General features: G+C 47.0%; 2 protein-coding genes across 8 annotated transcripts in view; one reads left to right on the forward strand and one right to left on the reverse strand.

The window, feature by feature from the left end:
* Positions 1-176: 176 nt before the first annotated feature.
* On the reverse strand, positions 177-17,619 carry LOC100549552 (histone H2B 5-like). 6 transcript variants are annotated; one of them, XM_085217686.1, is made up of 3 exons: positions 17,407-17,619; positions 16,768-16,943; positions 177-4,293 (listed from the first exon to the last, which is right to left on the reverse strand). In XM_085217686.1, the coding sequence occupies exon 3, from the start codon at positions 4,261-4,263 to the stop codon at positions 3,883-3,885; it is 381 nt and encodes a 126-aa protein (XP_085073812.1). In that variant the 5' UTR covers positions 4,264-4,293; positions 16,768-16,943; positions 17,407-17,619; the 3' UTR covers positions 177-3,882. The 6 variants fall into 6 exon arrangements, with proteins under 6 accessions (XP_085073812.1, XP_085073838.1, XP_085073847.1 ...); XM_085217712.1 differs by lacking the exons at positions 16,768-16,943; positions 17,407-17,619 and adding exons at positions 13,735-13,937; positions 15,246-15,950; XM_085217721.1 differs by lacking the exons at positions 16,768-16,943; positions 17,407-17,619 and adding exons at positions 13,735-13,937; positions 14,910-15,176.
* Positions 17,569-17,959, forward strand: part of GRAMD4 (GRAM domain containing 4) — a 78,020-nt gene continuing 77,629 nt past the window's right edge. The window contains exon 1 of one of the 2 annotated variants that reach the window (XM_085217664.1): positions 17,569-17,868. In XM_085217664.1, the coding sequence (XP_085073790.1) occupies positions 17,840-17,868 (29 nt within the window). In that variant the 5' untranslated portion in view covers positions 17,569-17,839. The remainder of the gene's footprint in view (positions 17,869-17,959) is intronic. The other variant, XM_085217673.1, reaches the window with a different exon arrangement.

The raw sequence follows: 17,959 nt of genomic DNA on the forward strand, positions 1-17,959 counted from the left end.
CCTGCGTGCACAGGAGCAGGAAGGGCTGACAGGTTTGGTGTAACTCATGTCCAGAGCACCAGGAGTGCTCCCTTCCATGGGACACTGCCCTGTGTTTCCAGCAGAATGAGAAACATAGGGCTTGCTTGGGGTTGTGAAAGGGCAGAAGCAAAGGCACCTGAGGGCTGCGTCTCACCTAGCTTCCAACAGGTCTGCATTTACATTTTATTTATATGTTTAACAGAAAACAGGTAATCAGCTGCAATGTATCTCATAAAACAACAGTAATATAACACAGACCATACATTATGTAACACTTATTGTCAGAAAAACTCTGTGTACACAAGCCCGCAAGATACCATGCATGGATGCAAGCACGAAAGATTGCTCCCCAGGGGCTGGTCCCAGGGAACTTCCCAAATCCTAGCAGCAGATGATTTTTATGGTTTATATCTCACTCTTCCTTTCCCTGTAAACAGTTTGCTCTGGATGTAAGGTGTCAGGAGATGCTGTGGTGGGAGGAGGGCTCCGGGCTGTGCACGAGCCATGCCAAGCTTGGCTGGGTGTGGTGGGGACATAGGGGTGCCTCTGTCCTGAGGGTGGTCTCAGGTCAGGTCCACACAGGTCTCAGGTCACACACAATGACCTCCAAGACAGGCCCTCCTCCTCTGTTTACTGCCACTCGTTTGCCATCCTTGACCGAAGATCCATCTGTCTGGAGTGTAAGGAAACCTCCAGACCATGCACGTGGCTGCTCAGTTCTTTTGTAGGTTTAGCTCTCTGTGAAGTGTGGTCTTGAAGCCCCTCTGGGGAAGCAGGGCCCTCCCTAGGACATAGATCTATTACAACTAATTTTATCTCTTAAATTGTATATAAAACCAAGTAACTCAGTGCAGTGACTAACACAGGGTTAACGTCAACGTTATGTTACTCTGTGCAGTTTCCTTTTCCAACGTTCAGTGCAGTTCCCTTTTTTAATTTTTTCATTTGGTGGCAAAATATGGGAATGTCCCACAGGTGCTTCTGTTGTTGCAGTAGGAATCAGGTGGGGTCAGCATAACTAGGCATATTATTTTCATTTTCAAATTATCTTATCATTTCCAGAGCTGAAAAAACTTTTTAACAAGCACAGACCCACAAGTATGAAGCCCTCTTTTCTGCAGAACACCTCCTAACCAGGGACCTGTACAACACGCCACACTAATGTTTAATAAATGGACAATTGCTGCTTTGATCCTTCCACTTTCAGACCATTTTCTATTGCCCCTAAGGCTCAGTCCAAGCCCATCCCAGCCAAAATAGCTCCCATTGAACTGATGTGATTGTGAGCCTGCACAGACGGCAGAGAAACAGGTTTCATTTTGTCACCTGTGCTTTGACACTATGGCCCTTGACTTCACAACTGCTTTTGACTCAGTCCCAGCTGATGGCAGCCTTGCCTCTCCCAGCTCAGCCCTTCCTTGGCTGCCGCAAGTATCTGTGTGACAGTGACAAATCAGAGCAGCCACCAGAACTGGGTTAAAATGAACCCTGCAACAGTAAAAAAAAAATAAAACTTTCATTTTAACCCGGATCAGTTCCTCAGTCCTCTCCTTCAGGTTGTCAGGGGCAAACAGAAAATGATACGAAGGGAGAGTGAGGAGCAAATTATGTGTGAAATGACAGCCTAAGCTGTAGGTGGATGGAGATGATCAGTCACAGCCACCAGGCGTTAAGCAACATAAAAACCCCCTTAAGCCTTCAAGTACTTCTGCAGTCTTAAATTGCCATTTCTCCTCTTTGAAACAGCCTTATTTCCCCTCTGCAACCCCTGCTTTCTGACTTCTGCTGGGAGAGGGGGCAGTGACGGTGGTTCAACAGTGCAGGTACGACAGTGCAGGTACTTTTTCATCTTTGGTATCTGATTTTGACTATTTAATTGGAAAACCGAAGGAAGTGCTAAGCTGTCTCTTCCAAAGTGCCATGAGGAAATGGTTGAGGTTGGCGACAGATTTCTGCTGCCAAATATTGGGAGCTGCTTGCTGCTTGCTTGCTGGAGTCTAGAGACACAGCTCGTGCTTTCTGAAAGATATCGCTAGTGATTCCTGCTGGAATTACTGTATGAAGTGTGGCTGAAAACACTCCAGTGTCCTGCCACTGAGCAAAGCACAGCAGGAGAGCCTATTTTTGGGTGTGGGGTGCTCAAACCCCAAGCTGCAGTAGGCTGCCACCTGTCCTTAGCTCCTGCACAGTGTCCACGTGGGAGCTCATGTTACTCTCAGGTTTCTGAGGCGCTCTCATTGGCATGGCTGCAAACAGCCCCTTCCTCAGGCTAACTGGATTCTGCAACACCCTTATAAGCCAGGAAGCAACTGAATCTTCCAGACATGCAGAATTCTGCATCTCCAAAAGCAACACGAGTCCCCATCATTCTCAAAGGGCAAAGAAAAAAGATGGAGATAAAAAGTAGTGGAAAACGAGAGATGTACCACAAGACTGTTATTTAAGGGTAGGAATTTGTCTTATTACTAGCAATGAATTTTGGAGAGCACCTGCATTAGTTCTGGATGCTGTATCTTTGCTGCTCTTTTTATTTACAGAATAAATTGCAAAAAGCAATTTAGGCATGAATATTTTTGATCTGAAAGTGCTAAAGCCTACCAGAATTTCTGACTTTTTTCAGTGTTGGCTAATTTTGTGTTTTGAGTAGGAAGCTTCAACTTCACACCACTTCTACACATGCTCTTTATCTGTTACCCAGCAGTTCAGGCATGCTAAACTTGTAACTGAGACATTCCTCCACTAATCTCTATGGCTTTATGGGGATTTTATTATTGCTCACCTTACTGTAGATCTTGAGAAGGCATGGGGAATATCTGAAGTAGCTTAGAATGATTTAATTTGTGAAATACTAGTGAGATGCAGTGATATTTTAAGAGTCCCTACCTATTCACCCAGCCCTGACTTTGTTTCGCTTGCCAGCAAATGAGCGAAGCAGGAAAGGCAGGGGCTGCTCACAGCCCCTTGGACAGCACCCACTTGTCCATCATTACAGTGAACACGGCAGAAGAGAGCACACAGGCAGAAAAAAGTCTCCAAAAAGCAGCAGCATTAGCAATGTCTTGCACACTGAAGTAGGTCTCAGAGTTGGCAAAGCAGCAGCTGGAGGAGGTAATGACCGGGTCCCATCATTGCCCTTATCTGTCCAGATGCTTTGGCACAAGCTGAGAGGCAGCTGGTGGCTCTGGCATCCTGGTGGATAAGGCCACACATGCCTGTGCCACCAGCCTGCTCGCTTCTCCTCCCTCAGGAGCAGCAAGGAGGGACAGCACAGGGCATTGTCACAGCGTCTTTAACAGAGGCCATTGCCAAGCAGGATCTCTGCTGGATCAGATTTTAGTCTGTGGACTGTGCCTGGTGGTTGCTGTGGCTGTTGATGTCAGCTTGACCAGTACGGGTAGGCTGTTCTGCTGTACAACAGGATGGATCCTGACTATCACAGAGTGGATACAGTGCAATCTTCTTGGTGCCCATCTTGGACGACTGTATGAAAGCAGCCAGGAAGACTTCAGAGGCAATATCTCTGGAGCAGCCAGCCATCATGGCCATCACCACACATGCATGCTTTTCAAGCACAAAGGAGAATTTGGATATGCTGCAGCCAGTCCCTTCAGATGAGATGTGAAAGCAGAGGCCTCCTCCACCAGCGTCGCCTGACGTGCAGCGTGCGGAACCCGTAGCACATCCTGAACTCATAATGAAAATAAGCCAGCATCCAGTTTGCTGCCTCATCTTCCACTAGCCAGCTCCTAATGCCCATCCCAAGTCTGTCCATCGCCATGGAGAATAGCTGTGACTTCATCCAAACCATAGCTGCCTACCTGTGCCTGTGCTCAATGGGCCCACTGGAGAAGCAGCGCTGGGCTACTTGGAGCTGGTGTACTTGGTGACGGCCTTGGTGCCCTCGGAGACGGCGTGCTTGGCCAGCTCTCCGGGCAGCAGCAGGCGCACGGCTGTCTGGATCTCCCGCGAGGTGATGGTGGAGCGCTTGTTGTAGTGCGCCAGGCGCGAGGCCTCACCCGCGATGCGCTCAAAGATGTCGTTGACAAAGGAGTTCATGATGCCCATGGCCTTGGAGGAGATGCCGGTGTCGGGGTGGACCTGCTTTAGCACCTTGTAGACGTAGATGGAGTAGCTCTCTTTCCTGCTCTTGTGTCGCTTCTTATCGCCCTTCTTCTGGGTCTTTGTCACGGCTTTCTTGGAGCCCTTTTTGGGGGCAGAAGTGGACTTTGCTGGCTCTGGCATCCTGAGAGCTCTTTTTTCTGGTTCTTGAAGCTGCTCGGAAAGAACACAAAAAAATCACATTTCATTTTTATTCTCCTATGGTATAGTTCTACTGCAAGATGCATCAGTGCCATCTCTAAATCTGAGACAACCACCCCATGACCCCATCCAAATGTTTTTGAACTGCCACTGAGAACCACGCTGGTTTGTGATTATTTTTGTGTTGTTTTCTGTTTAAATTCCCATGATCCCTTGTCAGCACTGCTGAACCCAGACCCAGCTGGCATCTGCTTATTAAAGATGGGCTGGGGATGGATATATTTCTGAGAGGAACACCAAAGTTTCAAATAAAACATTAACTGCAGCATGGATTAAATTCAGTCTTTCTGGAACATGCTGGAGACACTTGGATGATATCACTGCAGCCAACTTTTTATGAGGCTGTTTATTTTGTACAGCTACTACAAACTCCAACAGAACTTTTTGTCTGGCACGTGCACAAAAGTTTGAGAGTGCCCATATTTATGTGGCTATTGTTTTACACCGCTTATTATAAAGGAACATAAAAATAACATAGTTTCAAGGTAATCAGCTGAAGCACTGGAATCTCTCAGCATGAAATTTCGTAAAAATACAAAGAATTAGAGAAGCTCAGATGTCAGGAATCATGAGACGAGAAGCAGGAATGCAGATAGAAGGAAACAAAATGCTTTTGGGCTACAAGTTGATTAAGGCAATCTTCACAAACTGAAATAATTTCTGGCTATTTGGGGCTTTCTGCTTTGTGGGGAGCAGACCTCTGTTGGCCAGCCTGCGTCAAAGATGCTGGATTCTCTCTCTGAGTTTTAATTCATTCCGCCACAACTTGCAGAGCCTTGACCTTTAGCTGCCTGTTGTCGTCAAGGAGTGCTGTAACAAAAAGGCGGTATGTAAACAGGTCATAAAAGTGGATACCTCCTCTACACTACAAATTTACATGTGTTTTATTGTGGGTCAAGGGAATAGCTGTGCTGCAGCCTGGTCTCTTATTACAAAGGGTTTTGTGTTTGAGTGCTCCCTTGGAAGACAAATCTGCAGGCTCTGGATGCTGGAGGATCAGCTTCCAGCATCGCCCCAGGGCTTGGGCTTTCATGGCTCTGCAGTCTCCTGCCTCCTGCTGAGGCTGCACCTCCCTCAAAGACAACCTATGAATGCCAGTCAGTTGACCAAGAGAGACAAGAAAAAAAAAAAGGAGAATCAAGGCTGATGTCACATGTGGATATCATAGAATAGCTTGGGCTGGAAGCAACCTTAAAGACCATCTATTTCCACTCTGTGGGCGGGGACACCTCCTGCCAGACCAGGTCACTCAAACACGTAGAAGGAGGTGGGGTAACCGGGCATGCCCATCCAGAACAACTTCTTACCTTTCTATAAAACCTCCAAAGATTTTCACCAATCTATCTGCTTGATTCTTCCATCCTTCTAAATTCCTTTCTGGTGCTTTTCTCAGTGAAGTGAGTTGGATTGGTAAATTCTAGATTGACCCAAAATACAGAACACACCTCTAAACTCTGACACCTGTTCACTCAGATGCTGTTTTCCTCCTTTGGTGACAACAACATTTTTATTCCTTTCTTCCTCTACTTGAGAACCAACATCAAGAGAAGAAACCCCCTACTGTTCTTGTTTGCAGACTTGAAGATAAGTCTTTTCAAGGGAAAGGCATTTTTCCAAGACAAGAAATAATTGTGTCCTTTCTTCATTTTCTCTTGGGCTAATTCCCTAACTGAAAAAACACTGCAACTGAAAAATGGACGTGACTGTTTCTTATGCTTACAGGACAGTTCTAGCTGTTTGACTCACTGAAGCCCTTGGGTAGTGCAGCCAGGATCTCAGTTTTCTCCCATTTATAGCTGTGATGAGGGGAGTAAAGATGCTAAAGTTCAGAGATTAGCACAAATGCTTCAGTGTCCTTGCTCTTCCCCACCTATTTCTTTGTAACATACAGTTTAACAGCTAAATAATACCTTCTTTGGGAACTGGCTGCCTGCCTTCCAGTTTGCTGGGACGATGCCCAGTACAAAGGGCCTGATTGAGGTTGCTAAGTGCTAAATAAATCATGTCAATAATGGCCCACAGTACCACCTAGAACTCTGGTGACACCGCTATTTTTCTGCCACACAGACAGATACTGCCTTGGTACAGAAGTGAAATTAGTGGGATTATCCCCAAGGCATCCATGAGGATGTTCTGCAGAGCAAATATTACCTACCTTAGGAAAAAAAAACAACGATCACATTTCTTTCCTTTCTTAGGAAAAGAAAAAAGAACAAAAAGAAAACCTGAAGAGACCAACATTTATTATTTTGCATTTAGAAGCATTGACACGATGTCTAACTTTTTTATATGGAATGTGGCTGACCCCTTGATTGGAGAGGCTGTGGGGTCTCCATCCTTGGGGACACACAGAACCCAACTGGATCCAGTCCTGGGCAGCCAGCAGCAGCTGGTCCTGGTGGAACTGCTCTAGACAATCTCCAAAAGTGCCTCCAGCCTCAGCCATTCTGTGGCTGTTGGAGACTGAAGCTAGGTACCTAGAACAGGCTTTAGAAGTTGTGCTCCCCCAGATGGCCATTTCCCATGGGACGCTGCAGCTAACAGCACCCCTACAAGCACTCCTGGTGAGGGGTGACGACACTGGTCTCCAGGCACTCCAGGTCTTTGGGAAGCAAGATATGGCCATGCAAGAAGAGGCACTTGGAATCATCAAAGTGAGATTTAAAAGGATTCAGGCTTCTGAGAAAAATCTTCTGGAATGTTTTTCCTTTACTTTCTATGCTGTGAGTCAATCAGTTACCATTGTTGGCATTTGTTTCCCTTCCTCAAAAAAAAACAAAATCACTGCAGTATTTCTTCCAGCAGTCCTAAGCTGTAAGCAGCAGCCTGCCCGCTGCTAGGGAGCAGAGTGTAGGAAGTGACAGATACACCTTTGCCTCAACACCCCTTTCCTCAGCATCATTAAAAGGAAAAAGAGTTGAAAACATATTCAAAGATATGAATCACTGCAGCCTCTCTGATCTGAAGAGTCTTGCTGAGAAATCCCATGTGAAGCCCAGTGCTGCCTGCATCTTTCCTATGCCTGATACACTGATAGCCAGACTGGCAGAGAAGCTCCCTCAGCATTTCTTTCTTATTTCTAGGGTTGCTGCTGTAAAATCAGCACCAAGTTAGTACCAGTGGTGTGCAGGGATGACAAGGGCTGGACCATTCTTTGGCCTTTCGGACCACTCCTCATGCAGAGATGGAAATGGTACTCACATTTTTCCTCCTTTTCTCTCACAGAATCTGTCCTTGCTGAGATGAGCTCTGTGGCATCTGTTGTAAACCCTCACGCCCACCGCACTGCTCCCTTGCTGTAATTTACTAACAGCCACAAGGACTACATTTCTGTTATGGTACTTTGTTCTTGGGATGTTTTGATGAAAAAAAAAAAAAGAATATTTGTAGGAAAAACTGAAGCTCTCATCTTTCTGACATCTGATACTCTTTTGATATTTGGTGATCCTCTGATGATCTATTTTAATCCTTGTTCTAATAAGTGAGAGCCAAGAAAATCCTGCTCTTTACTCTGCCCCTTACATACAAAAGTTTTCTTAGTTCTGGTCAATTATTGTCTCTTTTTTAGTTTCTCTCATGATATAAAATCAAGAAAACTCAGCTTTAATCCCACACATCAAGAAACCTGAAATTTGCTACTGCTGTTGGTTTTACTCTCAAACACAAAGAATGGCAACAAATTTCAGAATGTTCTGCAGAAAAGGTTTCTTAAATGGCTTCATCTGCTCAAAAATGTTTGTATGAGTGCAGATAGATCTGTCTTAACTCCAAATGCAGTTAACAAGTTACCAGATGTCAGCAAATTATTGTTATTGGAGCGCATTTCTGCAAAGGGCAGATCCCCTCCCTTTTATAATGGATTGCAATGTACCTCACAGTTATTAAACGAGAACCCTCTCATCCAGCATATGTCGTTAAGAGTGATAGCTGAGAAAACAGGCAAGAAGCTTATGGTTATTTGGTAGCAAGCTTTGCCTAGGTAGTAAAACAGATCAGAAGTGTGATGAGTCATGGTGAGATGTTGGTGACGCTTCCTCATGTGTAAAAACTGGTAATCATGTTTTGGACTGGGAAGAATTTTTCTCCTAGCATGTTGTGTGGCATGTGACGATGAGGTAATACTTGCTTTCTTCTGAAGTAATGAGGAAAACAGTTTCCTAGAATAAGGTAGACTAATCTGAGCTGATTTTTTTCCAAAGGTGGAGGGCCAAAGAGCTGATTTCAGGATTCCCACATCAATTATAGTGCCCCATCCCCAATCCCACATGCTCTGCTGTGTTTTATTTGGTTGTTCCTGTAAAGTAATCATTTAAGTGGTTAAATGTTCAATCTAAATTTAGATTCATGGTTACATATTGGACCATGAAAATCTGTTAAAATTGAAGATGTCTCCCTCCTCCATCATATTTAAAGAAATGCTACCGCTCACTCCCACACACAGGTGCACTACGTTCAAAGTGACCCACAGCTTTAGAAGAAACACAAGCAGAGTAACAAAGATAGATACACTGGCATCCTAACCCTGCAACTGCTCCTTATCATTGCTTGTGGTAACACATTACCTGGGACCTCCATCCAGGAATCTCCTTACAGTAACCTATGCTTTTTGCCTTTCTCTGCAGGCGTTTTCATTTACAATTTTAGAAAACACATTTCTGAACACCAGAAACAGCTGTAATTTCTTGTGCTACCTCTATTGAAGCTGCAATTACTTCTCAGGACTGTGGGAGCATCAGTCAGAGATGCTTATACACCAAGTATAGAGCAGGACCATAGATCAGAGCTGTCTGCAGGGAACATATACTGAATTTCTAAAGAAAAGAAAATCTTATTCTTGAACCAAGCAGAGCAGCAGAGAGACACAGGACTGCAAGAAGAATGGCTGTCAGGAAGTTAAATATTGCTGTTGTTACTCTGAGAGTGCCTGAAGTCAGTGGGGGTTTAACCTGGGTCTGAAACCACACGTACAATATTTAGAGATGCTCAGCACCAGCAGACAGCATTGATTTCCACTGGAATGCTGGAGGTTCCGTACTTAGCAAAAATCAGACTCTGTGTTTTATCAGGGTTTTGTTGCTGCAAATAAATATGTGGGTATTTAAAAAAGCTATTTAATGTGACTTTTATCTGCTCTTCAGAAGATCACTTGATAGCTACCTGCTTTGGCATCTCTCCATTCTACACTCTTGAAAATAGGTCCTAACAAATGCAAAAAGGAGAAATTATATTTTTGATAGATCAATACCCTCTAAAAGTTTACAGGAGTATATCTTGTACTGTAATCTGCTACAATTATGCTCCAGTCAGCTTTCCCATAAAGAGCCATGGTTTAAGATAAGTGTATATTATCACAACCATCCTCCACACACTCAGTACTAGAACCGTCCAACAGAGAACACAACCAGGCTCACCTTCATCCCATGCTTTTATCAACAAGTCAAAACATTAACACAACATAAACTTCAGCACAAGCATCCTTTACAAGTTTCATAGTTACTGGGATTTGCTCCTTCTTCCACAAATCCTTTCCGTAAGCAACAGCCACGTGAGTGACTGCAGGAGCTAGGGGAGAACCAATGCAGATGTATGAGGCACCTCTTTCTCCTGCATCACCCATTGCCAGGTGTCAGGAGGTTTGTGTGACCTTCTCCATTCCTACAGATAACCCACATAGCAGAAAGACACTAGAGCAGAGATCATACTCCAAAATGTTTACTGACTGAGAATAACATGTAAAATCATGCAGAAGTGGAAAGCTATGTTCCCACCTATGTTCAGACCAAGTCATGAAAGTTTTAAGAATGGTGGGCACATCAAAACAAAAGTATTGCCATGAGTCTCCTCTGGCACAGACGAAACCTTTTTGTGAACTTCTGTGCCATGTATACAAACAAGTCTAAGCTCAACAGAAAGCAAGTATCACAAACGCTCCATGTGCAGAGATACAGCTGAGCAAGGGTGTGCTTTGCGCAGCTGTAATCAATTGTGACCCACATTCTTTCCAAATGAGAGTCTCCAAGTTCAATTATAGTCCTGCAGTTACTGTGCCTGCACCTCCACATTTCTGCATTTCCTGAAAATGATTGAAAAAATAATATTGGAATGCAATTAATGAAAAAGTCAGGAATATGTGAAAGCTGCTTTATCATCAATGCAAAACACGGGAGCCCAAGAGTGCAATGTGCAAATGCAGACATCGTGCATTGAATCTGTAAACCAATCGGGTACATTTGAAAGTGGTATGGCAAGCCACAAGCTACACATGTCAGATTTCATTCTTGCAAGGTACTCAAAATACTGCTATGTGTATATTAATAACAAATTGGGCAATTTACAGCAATTTCACTGTAAAAGGAAGATGTATGACTGTCACTGCAGGGAAGGGAAGACTAGCATCCTTCCCCACAGCTCCCAGCAGGCAGGAACAGACCAGCAACACAGCCCAAGGCTGCTGACACCTTTCTGCTGCAACCAGCAGATCACATTACCGCAGCTCAGAGTCGTTGAGCATTGGAGGTCACAGCTGCAGGGACAGGGACAGCCTCTCCTAGGGCAGGGGATGAGGAGAGCACGGCTTGCACAGTGCAGCAAACGGCATTCAGAGGGAGCTGGCTGCTCTCCAGGAACAGAGCAGGGTGAAAATGAAGGATGAAAGAACTGTTGAAGTTAAACCCTGCAATAAGAACTGACCATAAACTGTTTCAAAATGTTCACAAATAATTGCATGCTGGAGATATAGAAAACATTACCTGAAAGTGGTGTAAGATGGAGGGAGAAGAGAGGAGAAATTAAGAAGTCTTAAGAATCTAAGCTAAGAAGCTTAGAATCATATCATAGAATCACAGAATTGCCTGGGTTGAAAAGGCCCACAGTGATCATCTAGTTTCAACCCCCCTGTTATGTGCAGAGTTGCCAACCACCAGACCAGGCTCCCCAGAGCCACATCCAGCCTGGCCCTGAATGCCTCCAGGGATGGGGCATCCACAACCTCCTTGGGCAACCTGTTCCAGTGTGTCACCACTCCCTGTGTGAAAAACTTCCTCCTAATATCTAACCTAAATCTCCCCTGTCTCAGTTTAAAACCATTCCCCCTTGTCCTATCACTGTCAACCCATGTTGATAGTTCAAATCTGATTTTTTTGGAAAGGATCCGTAGGAGATGGCTCTGACAATAGCAAGCAGCTACTCTGCATTAACCAAGCAATTTCCTTCTGCTCCATACTGCCCAGCTACTGAGCTGCCATCAAAAGGCAGAGAAGCCTTTCACCTTGCTTTCTTCTTTATTATTTTCGTTATTGTCCCTTCCTCCTTTCTTTCCCACCCACTACAGGGGCCCAGAGTTTCGGAGGAAACCACTTGTTCCCATTCAACACATGATATGGGTACCAAGGCTGACACTCTGCTTTGACTGAGCAGCCATGGGGCCAAAGAGCTTGCACTTCCCCAGAAAGACTGGAAAAATGCATTTGAGGTCAGTTCACACCCAAATTCCACACTCCACAGCCTGCCTGCAAATGGAGTTCTAGTGGTGTTTTAATCCAGCTCAAACACTGAGACTAGCATCATTGTCAAAGGGAGTACACGTGCTAGCCACTACCAGCTGAAAAAAGCAATCACCCTCCAAAGAAATCAAAGCATAATTAGGGATAAGTCAATATTTACATCAGGCTGGAGCACAAAGAGCTCCCTGCTGCAGACTTGGTGACAACCACTAGACCAGCACTGAAGAGAAGAAGGCTGGTGGACAAAGTGACAGCCCCAAATGCCAGCGGTCCTTGCTGGTAGGTAGCAATTAGAATGCCTAAAGGTAAGACTTGCTTTTCAAAACACAAAAGGGTTGACAAGCACAGTCGGTGTAAAATGTCACATTATCTGTACCACACTGTTATTTTTAGCCATCCATGGCTTCATCCTCCTACGCTCATTTTCCTCGAGGCTCCCACACCTTCAGTTTCCTAAGCTGTTTCTCCCCAAGATGAGGTGCTCGCCCCTTGCTCTGCCTCCTCACTGCTGCTGCCCCTCTCAGCACTCACCCCACAGAGCTCACTGATGTCCTAGATCCAGGAGTCACATGCTTATGGAGTCTGCCCAAGCCCTTATCTTGCCCTCATTGTTTAGCAGGCTGGGCTGAGGACCCACAGGCACACAGAAGAACAGAACAGAGGAATTAATTCTGGTGTGGGAGAGGACAGGAAGGGTGGGACAGCTGTAGCATTCCTATCTCCAGGACAGAGCTCCTGTATTTACAGTGCGTTTAAGACGCAGACTCATCAAGAACGGAACTAAACCTATTTATACTGGGGGATGGCAGATGGTTCACTCCCCATGGGATACTCTGGTGTTCCCTGTCCCAGGATGCTGACTCCTGCCCTGCAGCATCCCACATGATTCCTGAGCATTTTTCTGGTTCCAGAGAGGTCAAGGTAGCAACCCTCCCTCTCTGCTGATGTTTTAGCAACATCCTTACCCTTTCTTCAGCCATGTTTCTCAACTGTTCTCTCTTTTTAGTATCCTGTTTCTTGATTCTGGCTGAGACAGAGGAATACGGAGACTCATATGAAATTCTTTTTCTGGCCCATTAGCCAGAAAAATGGATCATCAGATGTTTTTTTTTTCTTTTTGAGAATCACCGAGATTCTTCTTTAAGCGTTAAATTTCAGAGTGGTCTCAACTCATTCCTTCTCTGGCTTCCTGTACCTCATAACAGAAATTTCTTTAGCAGAAATATCATGTTTTCTGCTCAAGCTTCCTCTCATCTTCTACAGCAATTCATATCCTCTATGCAATACGGAGTAACCTTGCTGAAGGTCCATTTTCATTTCCCCCATCCCTTCTTTCATTGCCTCCTGCACAGACATTCATTGTATTGCCATTTTTGCTTTTTTGTTCTTATTCCTATCCATACGCCTTCATTTGTGCAGTATTTTCTGCTTGACAAATACCAGCCTACTACATATAATCTCTTCACCCGCAAGTGAAAGAGCTATATAGGTTACATAAACAGGTTATAAAGAGCGATTTGATGTGCCCTAAAGCATGCCCATTTTTCCTAACTTTTGCTTTTGGTCTGATACGAACACTGTCTTTGCTGTCAAAACAAAAAATCCTTCATCACCATGGCTGCAACCCCACTGTTTCTTCTTCCTGCAGGGGAAGGATCTTCACCCACTGACCCACCTTGCCTCTCCAGATGGCACATCTTGTGGTAGAGATGAGTCCTCTGCAAATGTAACCCCTTCCTGGTCCTGAAGTAGACCCAAGTACACTGCCAGCATTTAACAGTGAGCACAGAAAACCTTTTCGGAATGGACCACCTGAGTATTTTTGCTGAATTCAGGAAAAAAACACCTATTTTAACAAGTTTTTAGGATGGTCTGAAAGATAAATAATTACCCCTGACAGATCGCATCTTCAGGAAGGTCGGTGAAATAATATGACAAGAGTGGTGATTAACTCTCGCCACAAAGGGAAATGTTGAGCTGATGTAGGTGGCACACAAAATCGCCCACTCCCTTTATGAGTCAGGTAAGCTGCCAGGAGGCGAAGGTGGGATCCGTGGGATGGAGCTCTGTTTGCCCCAGCCACTCAGCAGTATTCTTTTTGAAAGACAAAAAAATATATATAGTTTAATTATTAAATCAGATTTTTCAAAATTAAGTTTGATTTAAATAGCAAAATCTAACACTTGCCCTCAATCTCCAACGATGCTGTTTGCAGTGATAGGAAAGGAGAAATATTACTAAACAACTCCACCCCCTGAGGTTAAAATAGCATTTTTGGGTAATGCATCTATTCTTCTGCCTCCCACCCACACCTGTAATCCTGCAGTCACACTGCTTCTCTCTCTCTGGCTTCAGAAAAAAAGAGAAGCAGGCAAGCCAGGATCCCAGCCCCACACAGAACTTGGCCCTAAAGAGGAAAAAACACTTCTCTCACAATGGCTGCAGAGTGGTTTAACAAATGCATAAAACAAGGCAACTGGGGGAGGGAAAGGAAAAGCATTTTTTGGTCCTATTTTGGATCAGACTAGGATTCAAAAGATAATTTAAATCATCGAATATCCCGAGTTGGAAGGGACCCATGAGTATAATTGAGTCCCACCCTTGGCTCCACAAAGGACCATCCCCAAAATCAGCTCCTATGTCTGAGAACGCTATCCAAACGCACCTTGAACTCCAGCAGCTCGGAGCCGTGCCCACCGCCCTATTAGTGAACAACCTTTTCCTAATCCCCACCCCACCCCTCCCCTGCCACAGCTCCATCCCGTTCCCTCGGGCCCTGTTGCTGTCACACAGAGCAAAGCTCAGCTCTGCCCCTCCGCTCCCTGTGAGGAGCTGCAGCCGCCATCAGGCCTCCCCTCAGCTCCTCTGCTCGGTGCTGAGCAATACATAGCTGTGTCCCTTACTTAAAATTATAGACTTTTCACTACCAAAATAAAACTTAGAAATATGAAGTAAATACCATTAGTTACTTAGGCTTCTGTATACAGTGCAGGCTGAACAAGCTACTTTCCCAGTTTCCCTCCTGAATTTAGGAATGTTTCCCACATACTTAATTCTTCAGTCTACCTGACAGTGTGTCTCTGAGGAAGGGCACAGAGCAGTACACTGCCGGTGCTGGGAAAGAGGGGTGACAGGATCAGACCTTCAGCATGAGTTTGTTCTTTGTTTCAGTTGGAGAATGGAAGATCCGGAGTGGAGTACGGAAATATGTATGGATGAGTGTGTCTATACACGTGGAAATGTCAGCCAGGAGAAAGGACAGAGTGGGACAGTGAGCAGTGTGGGAAAAAAGCCCTAAGGGGAAGGTTTAGTACAGCCCCTGAAACATCTTTCTCCCTAAATAGCAAAGATACGGATTTGATGATTGGACTACTCTTCAATGGACTGGTTGTGAGATCGTACCTGGAGAGTGGTGGTCAATGGCTCAGTGTCCACATGGAGATCACTGATGAGTGGTGTACCCCAGGGGTCAGTACTGGGGTGCTCTGTAACATCTTCATCAATGTCATTCAATTGAAGCACTGGAACAGGTTATCCAGAGATGCGGTGAAAGCCCTGTCCCTGGAGACACTCAAGGTCAGACTGGATGGGACTTTGAGCACCTGACTGAGCTGTAAGTGTCCCTGTGCAGTGCAGGGGTTGGACCAGATGACCTTTAAGGCTTCCTTCCAACTCAAATGATTCAATGATTCAATAGAGATTTCAGAAAGCAGAGAGCAAGACAGGTTATAAAAATCAAGCCAGGAGAAGTAGTAAAAAAGATGGGAGGAAGAGAGAACATATGAAATGGCACAAAAGTGAGAGAAAAGCCTTGAGAAGAGAAAAGCAGAGAGAAGGGGGCAGGCAGGTAAAGTAACCAGCATAATGTCAGGTAAGATGGACACGGAGGGCTGCAAGAAGAAAGAAAGACCTGGCACAGCAGAGAGGGAAAATAAGCAACTGTGAGGAACACAGCCCTGGAAGTGAAGGGCTAAAACCAAGCAGAATAGTAGGGAAGGCCCTGCTGATGAAAAGTGACACCGTCCTGCAAGGCTGCTGCTTTCATCTGAAACAGAAATCAGGGAGATCACCAAAATTGCTGCTTAGATCTCACATTTGAAACTTTAAGATATGTGTTTCTTTCACCACAACTTGTCCTCCTTCCCAGTGCTGATGACATTCATTACTGTGCCCCCCACTTAACACCTCCATGCCAAGGAACAAACCTCTGAGACCATCATGCCTGCAGCAGACTTCTCCCTTTGCATCTGGAGGCTTCTGCAGAAATATCTCCGTAGACAAATCCAAACTTCTGCAGCTCCCAAATTACCATGAAGGAGTTGAGTATCATTAGCGGGATGAGGAAGGAAATAGGAAGGAAAGAGGGGCGCACGCTCAGGGGAAGGCTCGTTTTGTTTTCATAATTAGCAAATCATACAGTACAGAGGGAAAAATTGCTGCTGGGACCTGAGCTGTCAGTCCTTCACACATCAAATAATAGGAACCAAGAGGAGGGTGTGGGAATTGCATTCAGATTATCAAATTCCTCCTGCTATTAGTGTGCGTTCAGTGTAATAAAACCTCATCAGGGAAAGTACACACTGTAACGGAAATCCTATGGAGGTTATAGAGCAATGCCCCAGGAAGACCAAACAGCGTTCCCAGGCAGCCTGAGACCCAGTGCGGTGCTGCCGGCACCAGGAGCAGCACATGGAGATGAATGAAGCCCTGTTTGTAAATGTGCCATGCGACTGCATGCTCCTGGCTCTCATTTTCTGCGATCTGACTCAGCCTCCGCACAGATCCACTCCCCCAGGTTTTGATTCATAAATCCTTCATTCTCAGGGAAAGTTACAAAGACATGACACAAGCAAAGGGCACGCGATGACGTGAAATGGCAGAATGGCAGCGTGGAATGCGCTCCGCTGCAGCCCCGTGCACTGACCTGCTGCCATAAAGACAGCCCCGGGCCATGTCCAGGGCAGGGACCTCGCCGGGTACACCACCAGGCCGCACGCGGGGCTGCTCCGGAGCTGCATGGTGACCACTGGGCTATGCGCTCTGCGTCCCCCGGGCCAGCGGATGGGACACGTGCGGGACGGAAAGTAAGAGGCTTTCTCCCTTTAAGCAACAAAGGAGATCAGCGTTAACAGCAGCAGCGCAGATACAACAGATGATGCATGAGCAATGGTGTATGGCGCTCTATGCTTACTAAACAATGAACGAGCACCCACAGCGTCGGTACAGCGACGTACCCACGCAGAACTGACCCTTCCCCGCAGCCTGCTCTGCTGGGTACAAGCTCAAGACAGCGGGCCCAGCCGCGGGTACCGCGGGGCCACTGCAGCGGGACAGAGCTGAGGGCTGAGGGCTGAGTCCCGCGCCCGGCGTGTGCGCGGCTACGGCCCCACGAGCGGCTCCGGGACAGGGCTGGCAGCGGCGCGGCCCCAGGTGCCGCAGGGCTCCGGGTGCGGCACGGCGCATCTCCGCCAGCGGCCGCCGCTAGCACACGCGTTCCGGCACAGGCTGCATAACAAAGAGCATACTCAGCCCCGTCCCCGCGGCCCGGCACGGAGGTCCTTGCCTGCTAGGCGTCCGGGCTCCTCGGCGGGCGGGCTCCGGGCGCGCTGCGGCTCGCCGGGGCCGGGGCCGGGTAAGGCCGCCGAGCTCTGCGGGGCTCCGGCTCTGCGGCGCCGCACCGCTGCGGGCCGCCCATAGGCCGGGCTGCGCCCCGCCCGCCCCCGCCTCTGCGGGCTCCCGCCGCCGGGCCGCCGGGGGCGGGGCGCGGCGCGGCCCCGGCGAGCGGCTCGGCGCTGCGGCGGCGGCGGCTGCGCAGGGCGCTCGGCACGGCCTCGGCACGGCGGCCGGAGAAGGAGGCGGCGGACGGGCACCTGCTGCCGCCCGCGCCCGGAGCCCGCGGCGGGCGGGGGCCGAGCGGGCGCGGCCGCCTCCCGGCGGCGCAGCGGCTCTCGGGGCGGCGCCTGGCTCCGGCGGCCTGGGCACGGCGGGGAGCGTGAATGAGAGTTTGCTCCGATTTCCGAGCCGGGTGAGTGCCCCGCCGGGCGCCTGTTTAACGTTGAATGTCTCGTACGTTATTTTCGCCCGAGACTTCCCGTCCCTCGGATGAGCCGCTTCGC

Source organism: Meleagris gallopavo, chromosome 1, assembly GCF_905368555.1.
Source record: "Meleagris gallopavo chromosome 1, MGAL_WU_HG_1.1, whole genome shotgun sequence".
Lineage (NCBI taxonomy): Eukaryota > Metazoa > Chordata > Aves > Galliformes > Phasianidae > Meleagris > Meleagris gallopavo.

Coding starts and splice junctions, on each gene's coding strand:
- LOC100549552 (XM_085217696.1), bottom strand. CDS start 16,090: ATGCAAAGGGAGAAGTCTGCTGCAGGCATGATGGTCTCAGAG. Junction 4,294..16,048: donor CAGGCATGATGGTCTCAGAG/GTTTGTTCCTTG, acceptor CTTTCCGAGCAG/CTTCAAGAACCAGAAAAAAG.